Here is a 12053-nt window from a genome sequence, read left to right as displayed (position 1 = left end):
TCTTCAACGGGTAAAGTTACTATCATTTCGTCCATTGTTAAGAGGTGCGACAAAGTTCTTGGCTTTAATGGTGGACCATTGAGATGATCAGATAAATACATTCACCTACACTTTTCGTATAGTGTCTACAGATTGGATTGTTTGTTTGTTGTTTAACGCCGCACTCAGCAATATTCAAGCTATATGGCGGCGTCTGTGAATACTCGAGTCATGTGTCCAGTATAATTACACAATGCCATTTAGAAAGTGGTCAAGCTGAGCAGTCTAGGCGTCTGACTTTGTGTGCTTGCGAGGGTGTGGGTTCGAATCCCGAATGGAACTCAACCCAACAAAAGTACTAGAATCTGTACTCAACGTGTAATCCCAAATAAAACATATGTTACATTCGACAACTTTCTAAATGACATTGTGTAACCATAGCTTTCGGCTGCGGGAGCCGTGCCAATTTACATTTAACTGAGGGGTACACAAAGTCCGCAATCTAGACTACCAGTTATCCGACTTCCATTTTTGTGGAAGTCTGACTGGCGCCTAGCAGGCAGCACGTTATCTGAGCTCACAGTTTTGCTTGATTTAAGGAATTTACAACGGCTTCTAGTCTTTGGAAACCGGACAGTAGATGAATAAGGCTACCAAGAACACATTTTTGCATTTGAAGAAGAAAATAGTTGTCGAACAATGCTGATTTTGACCGTAATAATATTGGAACTTTGCATAGTTTCTAACATCAAGACAGTGACACTCTATTGTTCACCAATCAGTGAGCCAAGCCGGCTCTCCAGCTGCTTGACAATGGACGTAAGCCAGCTAACCTACAGTAGAGGCCAGCTGCTGTGTATTCACAAGCTCCAATCAAAAAGACAATGGCTTGACCCTGAGTTATTTCATCACATCAGAGAATTGGGCATAAGTAATACAAAGCCTGTGAGGAGAGGGAAACGAGGTGGCTGTAAAAAGCAAAGACCAATCAAGATTCAGACTGGAGTGTGTGGTACCAATCCAATGGAACAATGCAAATCTCAATGCAATGTTGAGAATCTGATCTTTGTCTCAACTGAGACAAAACCTAACAATGTTAAAGTGTGCTTATGGAATGCCCAATCAGTCAAAAACAAGACAATTGAAATTAGTGACTACATTCTTGATTGTGATATTGACATTCTATTTCTTACGGAAACATGGTTGTCAGTGAGTGGGGATGAAGCTAAATGTTCTGAAATGACACCAAGTGGGTACAAAATGCATCAGGTACCAAGAATGAACAGAAGAGGCGGAGGGGTAGCATGTATATATAAACAGGACTTGCATGTTGGACTCTTTAAACTCTCAGGTGACTTTTCTACATTTGAACACATGTCAGTTGTAATTACTTGCGGGAAAAAACTATAAAGCAGTTTGCATTTACAGACCTCCACCCTCTAAGAGCAATAACCTATCCAATTCGTCTTTTTCATCAGAAATTGCCACATTGTGTTCAACTCTTGATGTCAAACGAGGATCCTGTCTCATAATTGGAGATTTCAATGTCCATCATAACTCAATGGATAGTCCGCTGACCAAACGCATTTCAAGGACACTTGCAACGCATGATCTGAAACAGTATGTTGCGGAGGCTACACATCGATTAGGTCATGTTATTGACCGGGTAATTGCAAAAGATGACGGTTTGATCCACGGAATACAAGTGGAAGACAGGCAGATGTCTGATCATTTCACGGGTGATGTTCTATCTAAATTTTGATAGACCAGTACCTGAAAAGAAAACAGTTCTGGTTCGTAACATCAAAAAGATTGACATTCAGAAATTCAAAGAAGATCTTCTAGAATCTGCTCTTTTTAAAGAAATTACAGAAGACGTGGATGAGCTACTCGACATGTTCAATTCCTCACTATCTGAGGTTTTAGATAGACATGCTCCAGTCAAGCTTAAACAGGTCCGACCTCAAGATTCTTCTCCCTGGTACACGTCTGTTGTGCTACTGGCCAAGAGAGGTAGACGCATTGCTGAGCGTCGTTGGAGAAAATCACGTTTGGAAATTCACCGTCAAATATACAAACTTGCTCGAAATGACGTCAACAAATGCATACGGAAAGCCAGATCTGATTACTTCAATGCAGAAATCACATCTAATGCTGATAATCCTAAACGCCTGTTTTGCACCCTCACCCGCACTCCTTGGGAAGAATTCTGACGTAGTTCTGCCACAGGGAGACGATGTTGCTCTGGCAAATGATTTCCAAAATTACTTCTCTGAAAAAATCACAAGACTTCGTCATAAGTTGGGTAGTCTCTGCGATGATGTCTCTTATAAAGAGTTCCAAGGACAACGCTTAACATCTTTCACACATGTGTCTGAAAATGACATTATGAAAATCATAACATCATCAAAACCAACATCAAGTTCTTGCTGAAAGTACTAGACACCATTCTGCCTGTTATCACCAGGATTGTCAACCTCAGTCTCTCATCTGGAATAGTGCCGAAGTGCTTTAAACAGGCAGTAATTAAACCTTTGATAAAGAAGCCATCATTGGAACCTGAAAACCTCAGCAGCTACCGACCAGTTTCTAATCTTTCGTTTCTTTCTAAAGTCCTTGAAAAAGTTGTCAAAAGTCAGATGCTTGGGCATTTACAGAACTTCGATCTGATTGATAAGTATCAATCTGCCTACAGGACTGTACATAGCACCGAAACAGCTCTAAATGGTGTTCTGGACAACATCAAGATGTCCGTAGATGACGGAAATATTGCCCTGCTCGTTCTTTTAGACCTCTCAGCTGCCTTTGATACTATCGACCATGCAACATTGTTATCAAGGCTACAGATGGACTAAACGGCACAGTCCTAAAATGGTTTTCATCATATCTAGAAGATCGTGTACAGTCTGTTCAAATTAACAGGGCACTGTCAGACAGACATGTCCTTGAATGTGGAGTGCCACAAGGCTCAGTTTTAGGACCAATACTGTACACTATGTACACCAAACCTCTGGGACAACTGATCTCTGATCATTGCATTGGGCGGCACTTTTATGCTGATGACTCCCAATTGGTGGATAGCTTTAAACCAAGTCCAGACAGTCAGCAGAAGGCCAAGGATAACGTGGAGTCGTGTCTCAATGATGTCAAGTCATGGATGACAAACAACAAACTGGTCTTAAACGATAGTAAAACAGAAGCCATCATTATTGCCCCACGTCAAAGACAGCAGAAGTGTCAGCTTTCTTCCATTTCCATTGGACAATCCTCAATCCCTTTCTCTCCCTCTGTAAGAAATCTTGGTGTTTATTTGGACTCAAATTTGTCTATGAAAAGTCATATCAACCACCTATGCAAAATATGTCACTTCCATCTCCGAAATATTGGTTCCATACGCAACATCTTAACCATGGAAGCAACGGCCACCCTCGTTCGATCTCTAGTTCTATCACGCTTGGAATACTGTAATAGTTTACTAATTGGTATCTCTGATGAACAATTACAGCGCCTTCAGAAAATACAGAATCAGGCTGCTCGCATCGTCACAAGGACAAAGCTATGTTCTCATATTACGCCAGCTCTCAATTCTCTTCACTGGCTCCGGATCCGCGAGAGGATTGAATTTAAACTGCTCTCCCTTGTTTATCAGTCTGTTTATAGCATTGGTCCAGCATACCTCCATGATTTGATAACACTGTACAAACCTGACAGATCTCTCCGCTCCAGCGATCAACTCTTGCTAGTTGTTCCTGTGTGCAAACTTAAAACCTTTGGTGCAAATTCATTTTCTCATGCTGCTGCCACTCTCTGGAACTCTCTACCATCGGATCTTAAAACCTCTCCATCACTCCGAGTCTTTAAGTCCAAGCTCAAAACTCACCTCTTCAAGAAATATCTATGACGTCAACTTTCCTGTATATAGAACCTGTATATATGTTATGCGCTTAGAGCATGTCCCTGGGTGATGTGGATGAGGCGCTATAAAAGTACTCTTATTATTATTATTATTATTATTATTATTATAAGTCGCGGTGGTTGAGCGGGGTAGGCGGCTGACTTTGTGTGCTGGCGATTAGGTGCCTGACTCTGAGGGTGTGGGTTCGAATCCCGGATGGGACTAAATCCAAAACAAGTACTAGAATCCGTACTTTACTAATCCAAAATATAACATATGTTACATGTGTCCACTGTTGTCCAGTTTTCTGTGTCATCCCACAGTGTTTGGACCTGCAGTGAACATCTGCTACCTGTTTCTGAGTGTATTTAGAAATAAAATACCCACACAGGATATTCAGCTGAACATGTTGTATTTAAATGGCATTTCTAATACCTCTACCCTTGCGATATTCTGTTCTGAAATCCGTTCTCTGGTCCTTTTCGGGGTCACGTATTACCCAGTTGTCTAAGGCGCCGATGTGCACTGTGCTGATCTTGAGTTACGTGCACCTTGGGAAACCGATTCTATGATAGCTGCTTCGAAAACACGAATACAATGTGTGAAGGCCATTTCTAGTGTCCTCAGGCGTGATGTTGCTAGAATAATTCTAAAATCAATCTCTAGCAGGATCGGGTGATCATGCAGCCTAATAACCTTGATAGATGCTGGATTGTCTAGTTCAGACTCGATTATTTACAGGCCTCCGCCATATAGCTTGGCTACTGTTGAGTGCGGCATTAAACGATAACCAAACAAGCGTTATTAATCAGGATGAGAGAAGCGGTCATAAAATACTATGACTTCTTATGTCTTGTGGTACTCTAAAGAGTTCTCGTTTTATAAATAGTTTGGGACCGTCCAAAAGGAACTCAGACACAAGGTCCAGTAGATGTATACGTAGACACCTTAATAAAAGGATTTGCATAAAGCATTTCTATCAACACTAAAGTGAAATACCGAGAAATACCGAATGCTAAATTGCAGGCATCTTTTTTAATTTTCGCACTGTGCTAGAACACTTTCTATCATCACACTTATTTGATGCCTAGAACGGACTTGATGCCTTTGCACTATATCATTTTGTTTGTTCATATATATTACACTCGAATCTTCTTCAGTAATATCATATTCTAATCATATTACTTAACCATTGTCTAGATTTCTTTGGGGCGGTAAAATCATACTCTAGATTTCTTTCCATCGGACGTGCGGCCCCAGGATCCCCAGTAAGGTGGTCTAGTGTGAGTGAGCGAGTTTTACGCAGTTATTAGCAACATTCCAGCAATATCACAGCTGGGGACACCAGAAATTGGCTTCATACATAATGATTGTAATTATGTGGCGAATCGAAATCGGACCATCGGCGTGCCCCTGGTCTAGCTTTGGTGACAGCTGGTCTATAGCTTGTGTTTTAAAGGCATTATATATAATGTTGATTTTTGTGTTGAATGAATTATTTTATTATTTGAAATTAATCGTTTTTCTTAGAATATTTCTCACAGGTAACGTCACTTCTCGTCTGATTGATCGTCATTAGATACTGCCATAGCAACCGATTCAGGAACACCTTTGTCAACATATATTATCAGCTGATACTAATTACCCCGTAGCTATGTCAAGCAACTGTCACTAAATGTATTACATGTACTTATAGGATGTCAATCCCCTTAAAGCGTTTGGTCACAACACCTAAGCCCATATATGGAGTAGTATGTAGAATAGTGGTACGAGATCACTTCTGACAAAAGACTCTGTAAAGTTTTATTTCACAAATAAAGCTTTTGTCAGGCCCTTATCTCTCTCCGCTATATGTTGACAAAGGTGTTCCTGAATCGGTTGCTATGAGTATGATTTTACCGCCCCAAAGAAATCTAGACAATGGTTAAGTAATATGATTAGAATATGATATTACTGGAGGAGATTCGAGTGTAATATATATGAACAAACAAAATGATATAGTGCAAAGGCATCAAGTCCGTTCTAGGCATCAAATAAGTGTGATGATAGAAAGTGTTCTAGCACAGTGCGAAAATTAAAAAAGATGCCTGCAATTTAGCATTCGGTATTTCTCGGTATTTCACTTTAGTGTTGATAGAAATGCTTTATGCAAATCCTTTTATTAAGGTGTCTACGTATACATCTACTGGACCTTGTGTCTGAGTTCCTTTTGGACGGTCCCAAACTATTTATAAAACGAGAACTCTTTAGAGTACCACAAGACATAAGAAGTCATAGTATTTTATGACCGCTTCTCTCATCCTGATTAATAACGCTTGTTTGGTTATCGTTTAATGCCGCACTCAACAGTAGCCAAGCTATATGGCGGAGGCCTGTAAATAATCGAGTCTGAACTAGACAATCCAGCATCTATCAAGGTTATTAGGCTGCATGATCACCCGATCCTGCTAGAGAGATTGATTTTAGAATTATTCTAGCAACATCACGCCTGAGGACACTAGAAATGGCCTTCACACATTGTATTCGTGTTTCGAAGCAGCTATCATAGAATCCCGGTTTCCCAAGGTACGTAACTCAAGATCAGCACAGTGCACATCGGCGCCTTAGACAACTGGGTAATACGTGACCCCGAAAAGGACCAGAGAACGGATTTCAGAACAGAATATCGCAAGGGTAGAGGTATTAGAAATGCCATTTAAATACAACATGTTCAGCTGAATATCCTGTGTGGGTATTTTATTTTTAAATACACTCAGAAACAGGTAGCAGATGTTCACTGCAGGTCCAAACACTGTGGGAAGACACAGAAAACTGGACAACAGTGGACACATGTAACATATGTTATATTTTGGATTAGTAAAGTACGGATTCTAGTACTTGTTTTGGGTTTAGTCCCATCCGGGATTCGAACCCACACCCTCAGAGTCAGGCACCTAATCGCCAGCACACAAAGTCAGCCGCCTACCCCGCTCAACCACCGCGACTTATAATAATAATAATAATAATAAGAGTACTTTTATAGCGCCTCATCCACATCACCCAGGGACATGCTCTAAGCGCATAACATATATACAGGTTCTATGTACAGGAAAGTTGACGTCATAGATATTTCTTGAAGAGGTGAGTTTTGAGCTTGGACTTAAAGACTCGGAGTGATGGAGAGGTTTTAAGATCCGATGGTAGAGAGTTCCAGAGAGTGGCAGCAGCATGAGAAAATGAATTTGCACCAAAGGTTTTAAGTTTGCACACAGGAACAACTAGCAAGAGTTGATCGCTGGAGCGGAGAGATCTGTCAGGTTTGTACAGTGTTATCAAATCATGGAGGTATGCTGGACCAATGCTATAAACAGACTGATAAACAAGGGAGAGCAGTTTAAATTCAATCCTCTCGCGGATCCGGAGCCAGTGAAGAGAATTGAGAGCTGGCATAATATGAGAACACAGCTTTGTCCTTGTGACGATGCGAGCAGCCTGATTCTGTATTTTCTGAAGGCGCGCGCTGTAATTGTTCATCAGAGATACCAATTAGTAAACTATTACAGTATTCCAAGCGTGATAGAACTAGAGATCGAACGAGGGTGGCCGTTGCTTCCATGGTTAAGATGTTGCGTATGGAACCAATATTTCGGAGATGGAAGTGACATATTTTGCATAGGTGGTTGATATGACTTTTCATAGACAAATTTGAGTCCAAATAAACACCAAGATTTCTTACAGAGGGAGAGAAAGGGATTGAGGATTGTCCAATGGAAATGGAAGAAAGCTGACACTTCTGCTGTCTTTGACGTGGGGCAATAATGATGGCTTCTGTTTTACTATCGTTTAAGACCAGTTTGTTGTTTGTCATCCATGACTTGACATCATTGAGACACGACTCCACGTTATCCTTGGCCTTCTGCTGACTGTCTGGACTTGGTTTAAAGCTATCCACCAATTGGGAGTCATCAGCATAAAGTGCCGCCCAATGCAATGATCAGAGATCAGTTGTCCCAGAGGTTTGGTGTACATAGTGTACAGTATTGGTCCTAAAACTGAGCCTTGTGGCACTCCACATTCAAGGACATGTCTGTCTGACAGTGCCCTGTTAATTTGAACAGACTGTACACGATCTTCTAGATATGATGAAAACCATTTTAGGACTGTGCCGTTTAGTCCATCTGTAGCCTTGATAACAATGTTGCATGGTCGATAGTATCAAAGGCAGCTGAGAGGTCTAAAAGAACGAGCAGGGCAATATTTCCGTCATCTACGGACATCTTGATGTTGTCCAGAACACCATTTAGAGCTGTTTCGGTGCTATGTACAGTCCTGTAGGCAGATTGATACTTATCAATCAGATCGAAGTTCTGTAAATGCCCAAGCATCTGACTTTTGACAACTTTTTCAAGGACTTTAGAAAGAAACGAAAGATTAGAAACTGGTCGGTAGCTGCTGAGGTTTTCAGGTTCCAATGATGGCTTCTTTATCAAAGGTTTAATTACTGCCTGTTTAAAGCACTTCGGCACTATTCCAGATGAGAGACTGAGGTTGACAATCCTGGTGATAACAGGCAGAATGGTGTCTAGTACTTTCAGCAAGAACTTGGTTGAGAGTGGATCTGCCTCACATGATGTTGGTTTTGATGATGTTATGATTTTCATAATGTCATTTTCAGACACATGTGTGAAAGATGTTAAGCGTTGTCCTTGGAACTCTTTATAAGAGACATCATCGCAGAGACTACCCAACTTATGACGAAGTCTTGTGATTTTTTCAGAGAAGTAATTTTGGAAATCATTTGCCAGAGCAACATCGTCTCCCTGTGGCAGAACTACGTCAGAATTCTTCCCAAGGAGTGCGGGTGAGGGTGCAAAACAGGCGTTTAGGATTACCAGCATTAGATGTGATTTCTGCATTGAAGTAATCAGATCTGGCTTTCCGTATGCATTTGTTGACGTCATTTCGAGCAAGTTTGTATATTTGACGGTGAATTTCCAAACGTGATTTTCTCCAACGACGCTCAGCAATGCGTCTACCTCTCTTGGCCAGTAGCACAACAGACGTGTACCAGGGAGAAGAATCTTGAGGTCGGACCTGTTTAAGCTTGACTGGAGCATGTCTATCTAAAACCTCAGATAGTGAGGAATTGAACATGTCGAGTAGCTCATCCACGTCTTCCGTAATTTCTTTAAAAAGAGAGCAGATTCTAGAAGATCTTCTTTGAGTTTCTGAATGTCAATCTTTTTGATGTTACGAACCAGAACTGTTTTCTTTTCAGGTACTGGTCTATCAAAATTTAGATAGAACATCACCGTGAAATGATCAGACATCTGCCTGTCTTCCACTTGTATTCCGTGGATCAAACCGTCATCTTTTGCAATTACCCGGTCAATAACATGACCTAATCGATGTGTAGCCTCCGCAACATACTGTTTCAGATCATGCGTTGCAAGTGTCCTTGAAATGCGTTTGGTCAGCGGACTATCCATTGAGTTATGATGGACATTGAAATCTCCAATTATGAGACAGGATCCTCGTTTGACATCAAGAGTTGAACACAATGTGGCAATTTCTGATGAAAAAGACGAATTGGATAGGTTATTGCTCTTAGAGGGTGGAGGTCTGTAAATGCAAACTGCTTTTTATAGTTTTTTCCCGCAAGTAATTACAACTGACATGTGTTCAAATGTAGAAAAGTCACCTGAGAGTTTAAAGAGTCCAACATGCAAGTCCTGTTTATATATACATGCTACCCCTCCGCCTCTTCTGTTCATTCTTGGTACCTGATGCATTTTGTACCCACTTGGTGTCATTTCAGAACATTTAGCTTCATCCCCACTCACTGACAACCATGTTTCCGTAAGAAATAGAATGTCAATATCACAATCAAGAATGTAGTCACTAATTTCAATTGTCTTGTTTTTGACTGATTGGGCATTCCATAAGCACACTTTAACATTGTTAGTTTTTGTCTCAGTTGAGACAAAGATAAGATTCTCAACATTGCATTGAGATTTGCATTGTTCCATTGGATTGGTACCACACACTCCAGTCTGAATCTTGATTGGTCTTTGCTTTTTACAGCCACCTCGTTTCCCTCTCCTCACAGGCTTTGTATTACTTATGCCCAATTCTCTGATGTGATGAAATAACTCAGGGTCAAGCCATTGTCTTTTTGATTGAAGCTTGTGAATACACAGCAGCTGGTCTCTACTGTAGGTGGCTTACGTCCATTGTCAAGCAGCTGGAGAGCCGGCTTGGCTCACTGATTGGTGAACAATAGAGTGTCACTGTCTTGATGTTAGAAACTATGCAAAGTTCCAATATTATTACGGTCAAAATCAGCATTGTTCGACAACTATTTTCTTCTTCAAATGCAAAAATGTGTTCTTGGTAGCCTTATTCATCTACTGTCCGGTTTCCAAAGACTAGAAGCCGTTGTAAATTCCTTAAATCAAGCAAAACTGTGAGCTCAGATAACGTGCTGCCTGCTAGGCGCTCAGTCAGACTTCCACAAAAATGGAAGTCGGATAACTGGTAGTCTAGATTGCGGACTTTGTGTACCCCTCAGTTAAGTGTAAATTGGCACGGCTCCCGCAGCCGAAAGCTATGGTTACACAATGTCATTTAGAAAGTTGTTGAATGTAACATATGTTTTATTTGGGATTACACGTTGAGTACAGATTCTAGTACTTTTGTTGGGTTGAGTCCCATTCGGGATTCGAACCCACACCCTCGCAAGCACACAAAGTCAGACGCCTAGACTGCTCAGCTTGACCACTTTCTAAATGGCATTGTGTAATTATACTGGACACATGACTCGAGTATTCACAGACGCCGCCATATAGCTTGAATATTGCTGAGTGCGGCGTTAAACAACAAACAAACAATCCAATCTGTAGACACTATACGAAAAGTGTAGGTGAATGTATTTATCTGATCATCTCAATGGTCCACCATTAAAGCCAAGAACTTTGTCGCACCTCTTAACAATGGACGAAATGATAGTAACTTTACCCGTTGAAGACTGCTAACTATGGTATACTGTAAGGGGCATTCTCGCGATCTCGACTTTTGGAAACAAGCTAAAAAGGCCAAAAGTGCGGGAATGCAAAATTTGGCCTAAATCTCGCGTTCTCTCGATCTCGCATTCTCGTGTTTTTTGGTACTTTTTGTCAAAAGTAGACAAAGCGAGAATGCAACATTTGTCATGCTGGCAAATCTGGCAACCTCGCAATCTCGACTTGTCAGAAAAGGCCACAAAAACACGAAATCGCGAGTACGCGAGAATGCGAGATCGCGAGAATGTCCCTTACAGTATCCCATAGTTAACCCACTGCCTGCATTGCATGTGTAACTATTGTGGCTTTCACCAACAAATGCATATGTCTTTGTCACTTACCAGTCTATTTAGGTAGAGGAGTCAGTATGTAACTGTAAACTAAAAAAAACCTTTCCATATTTATCAATATTCTATGTGTGCAACAAACCACTTGTCAAAACAGACCAAGCTAAACTGACGCTGATTAGGGTAAAAATAGAGGGGCACTTCATTTTGACCATAATTTCATCTTTCCATTTTCTGTTCATCTTGAGTGAGGAATGAAACTAACTGGACAATTAATGTAACACGTTTAAAGGGACTATATCTCTGGTTGGAATGTGAATGTGCAGTTATGTTTAAATACAATTTGAACTTGGACACTATTTGGAAAGACCATGACACGCTATTAAGAAAGGAATGATGGGCTTTTCTAAATATCAGTATGAAAACAGCTATGTTTGTACACACCACGAGTGTTTCATTTTCATTACAAACTAAACGGTATCCAATTTCGGAGTGTATGCTTGTATAAGCCGATGAAGGAGGAAGTAAACACCCCGAAACGTCGTGTTATTCAAAACAAGAAGTTGACATCCATAAATCTTACGTTTCTCCTACGATTGGTCCATTTGAGGCCACTAAATCCTGTAAAAAAGCACATAAAACTTAAAGCATTTGGTAGAATATTTGGCACTTTTGGGGCCACTTATAAGATAGTTCCATTTGTAAAATGTTACTTTAAACCAACAAGATATAAAAGAATATTCGGCACTTTTCGAACACATTTTGTTGCAATGACTGACTGATTGACTGAGGTTGGTTTTACGCCGCTTTTAGCAATATTCCAGCAATATCACGGCGGGGGACACCAGAAAT

General features: G+C 40.7%; 1 protein-coding gene across 1 annotated transcript in view; it reads left to right on the top strand.

Annotated features, from left to right (window-relative positions):
* Positions 1–7192: 7192 nt before the first annotated feature.
* Positions 7193–12053, top strand: part of LOC124252694 (protein jagged-1a-like) — a 32567-nt gene continuing 27706 nt past the window's right edge. Inside the window, exons 1-2 of the mRNA XM_046686348.1 lie at positions 7193–7198; positions 8631–8714. Coding sequence (XP_046542304.1) covers positions 7193–7198; positions 8631–8714 — 90 coding nt within the window. The remainder of the gene's footprint in view (positions 7199–8630; positions 8715–12053) is intronic.

This window comes from Haliotis rubra, unplaced genomic scaffold (assembly GCF_003918875.1).
Source record: "Haliotis rubra isolate DU_JTF1 unplaced genomic scaffold, ASM391887v1 Scf521, whole genome shotgun sequence".
Lineage (NCBI taxonomy): Eukaryota > Metazoa > Mollusca > Gastropoda > Lepetellida > Haliotidae > Haliotis > Haliotis rubra.
This window is presented reverse-complemented; position numbering and strand designations above follow the sequence as displayed.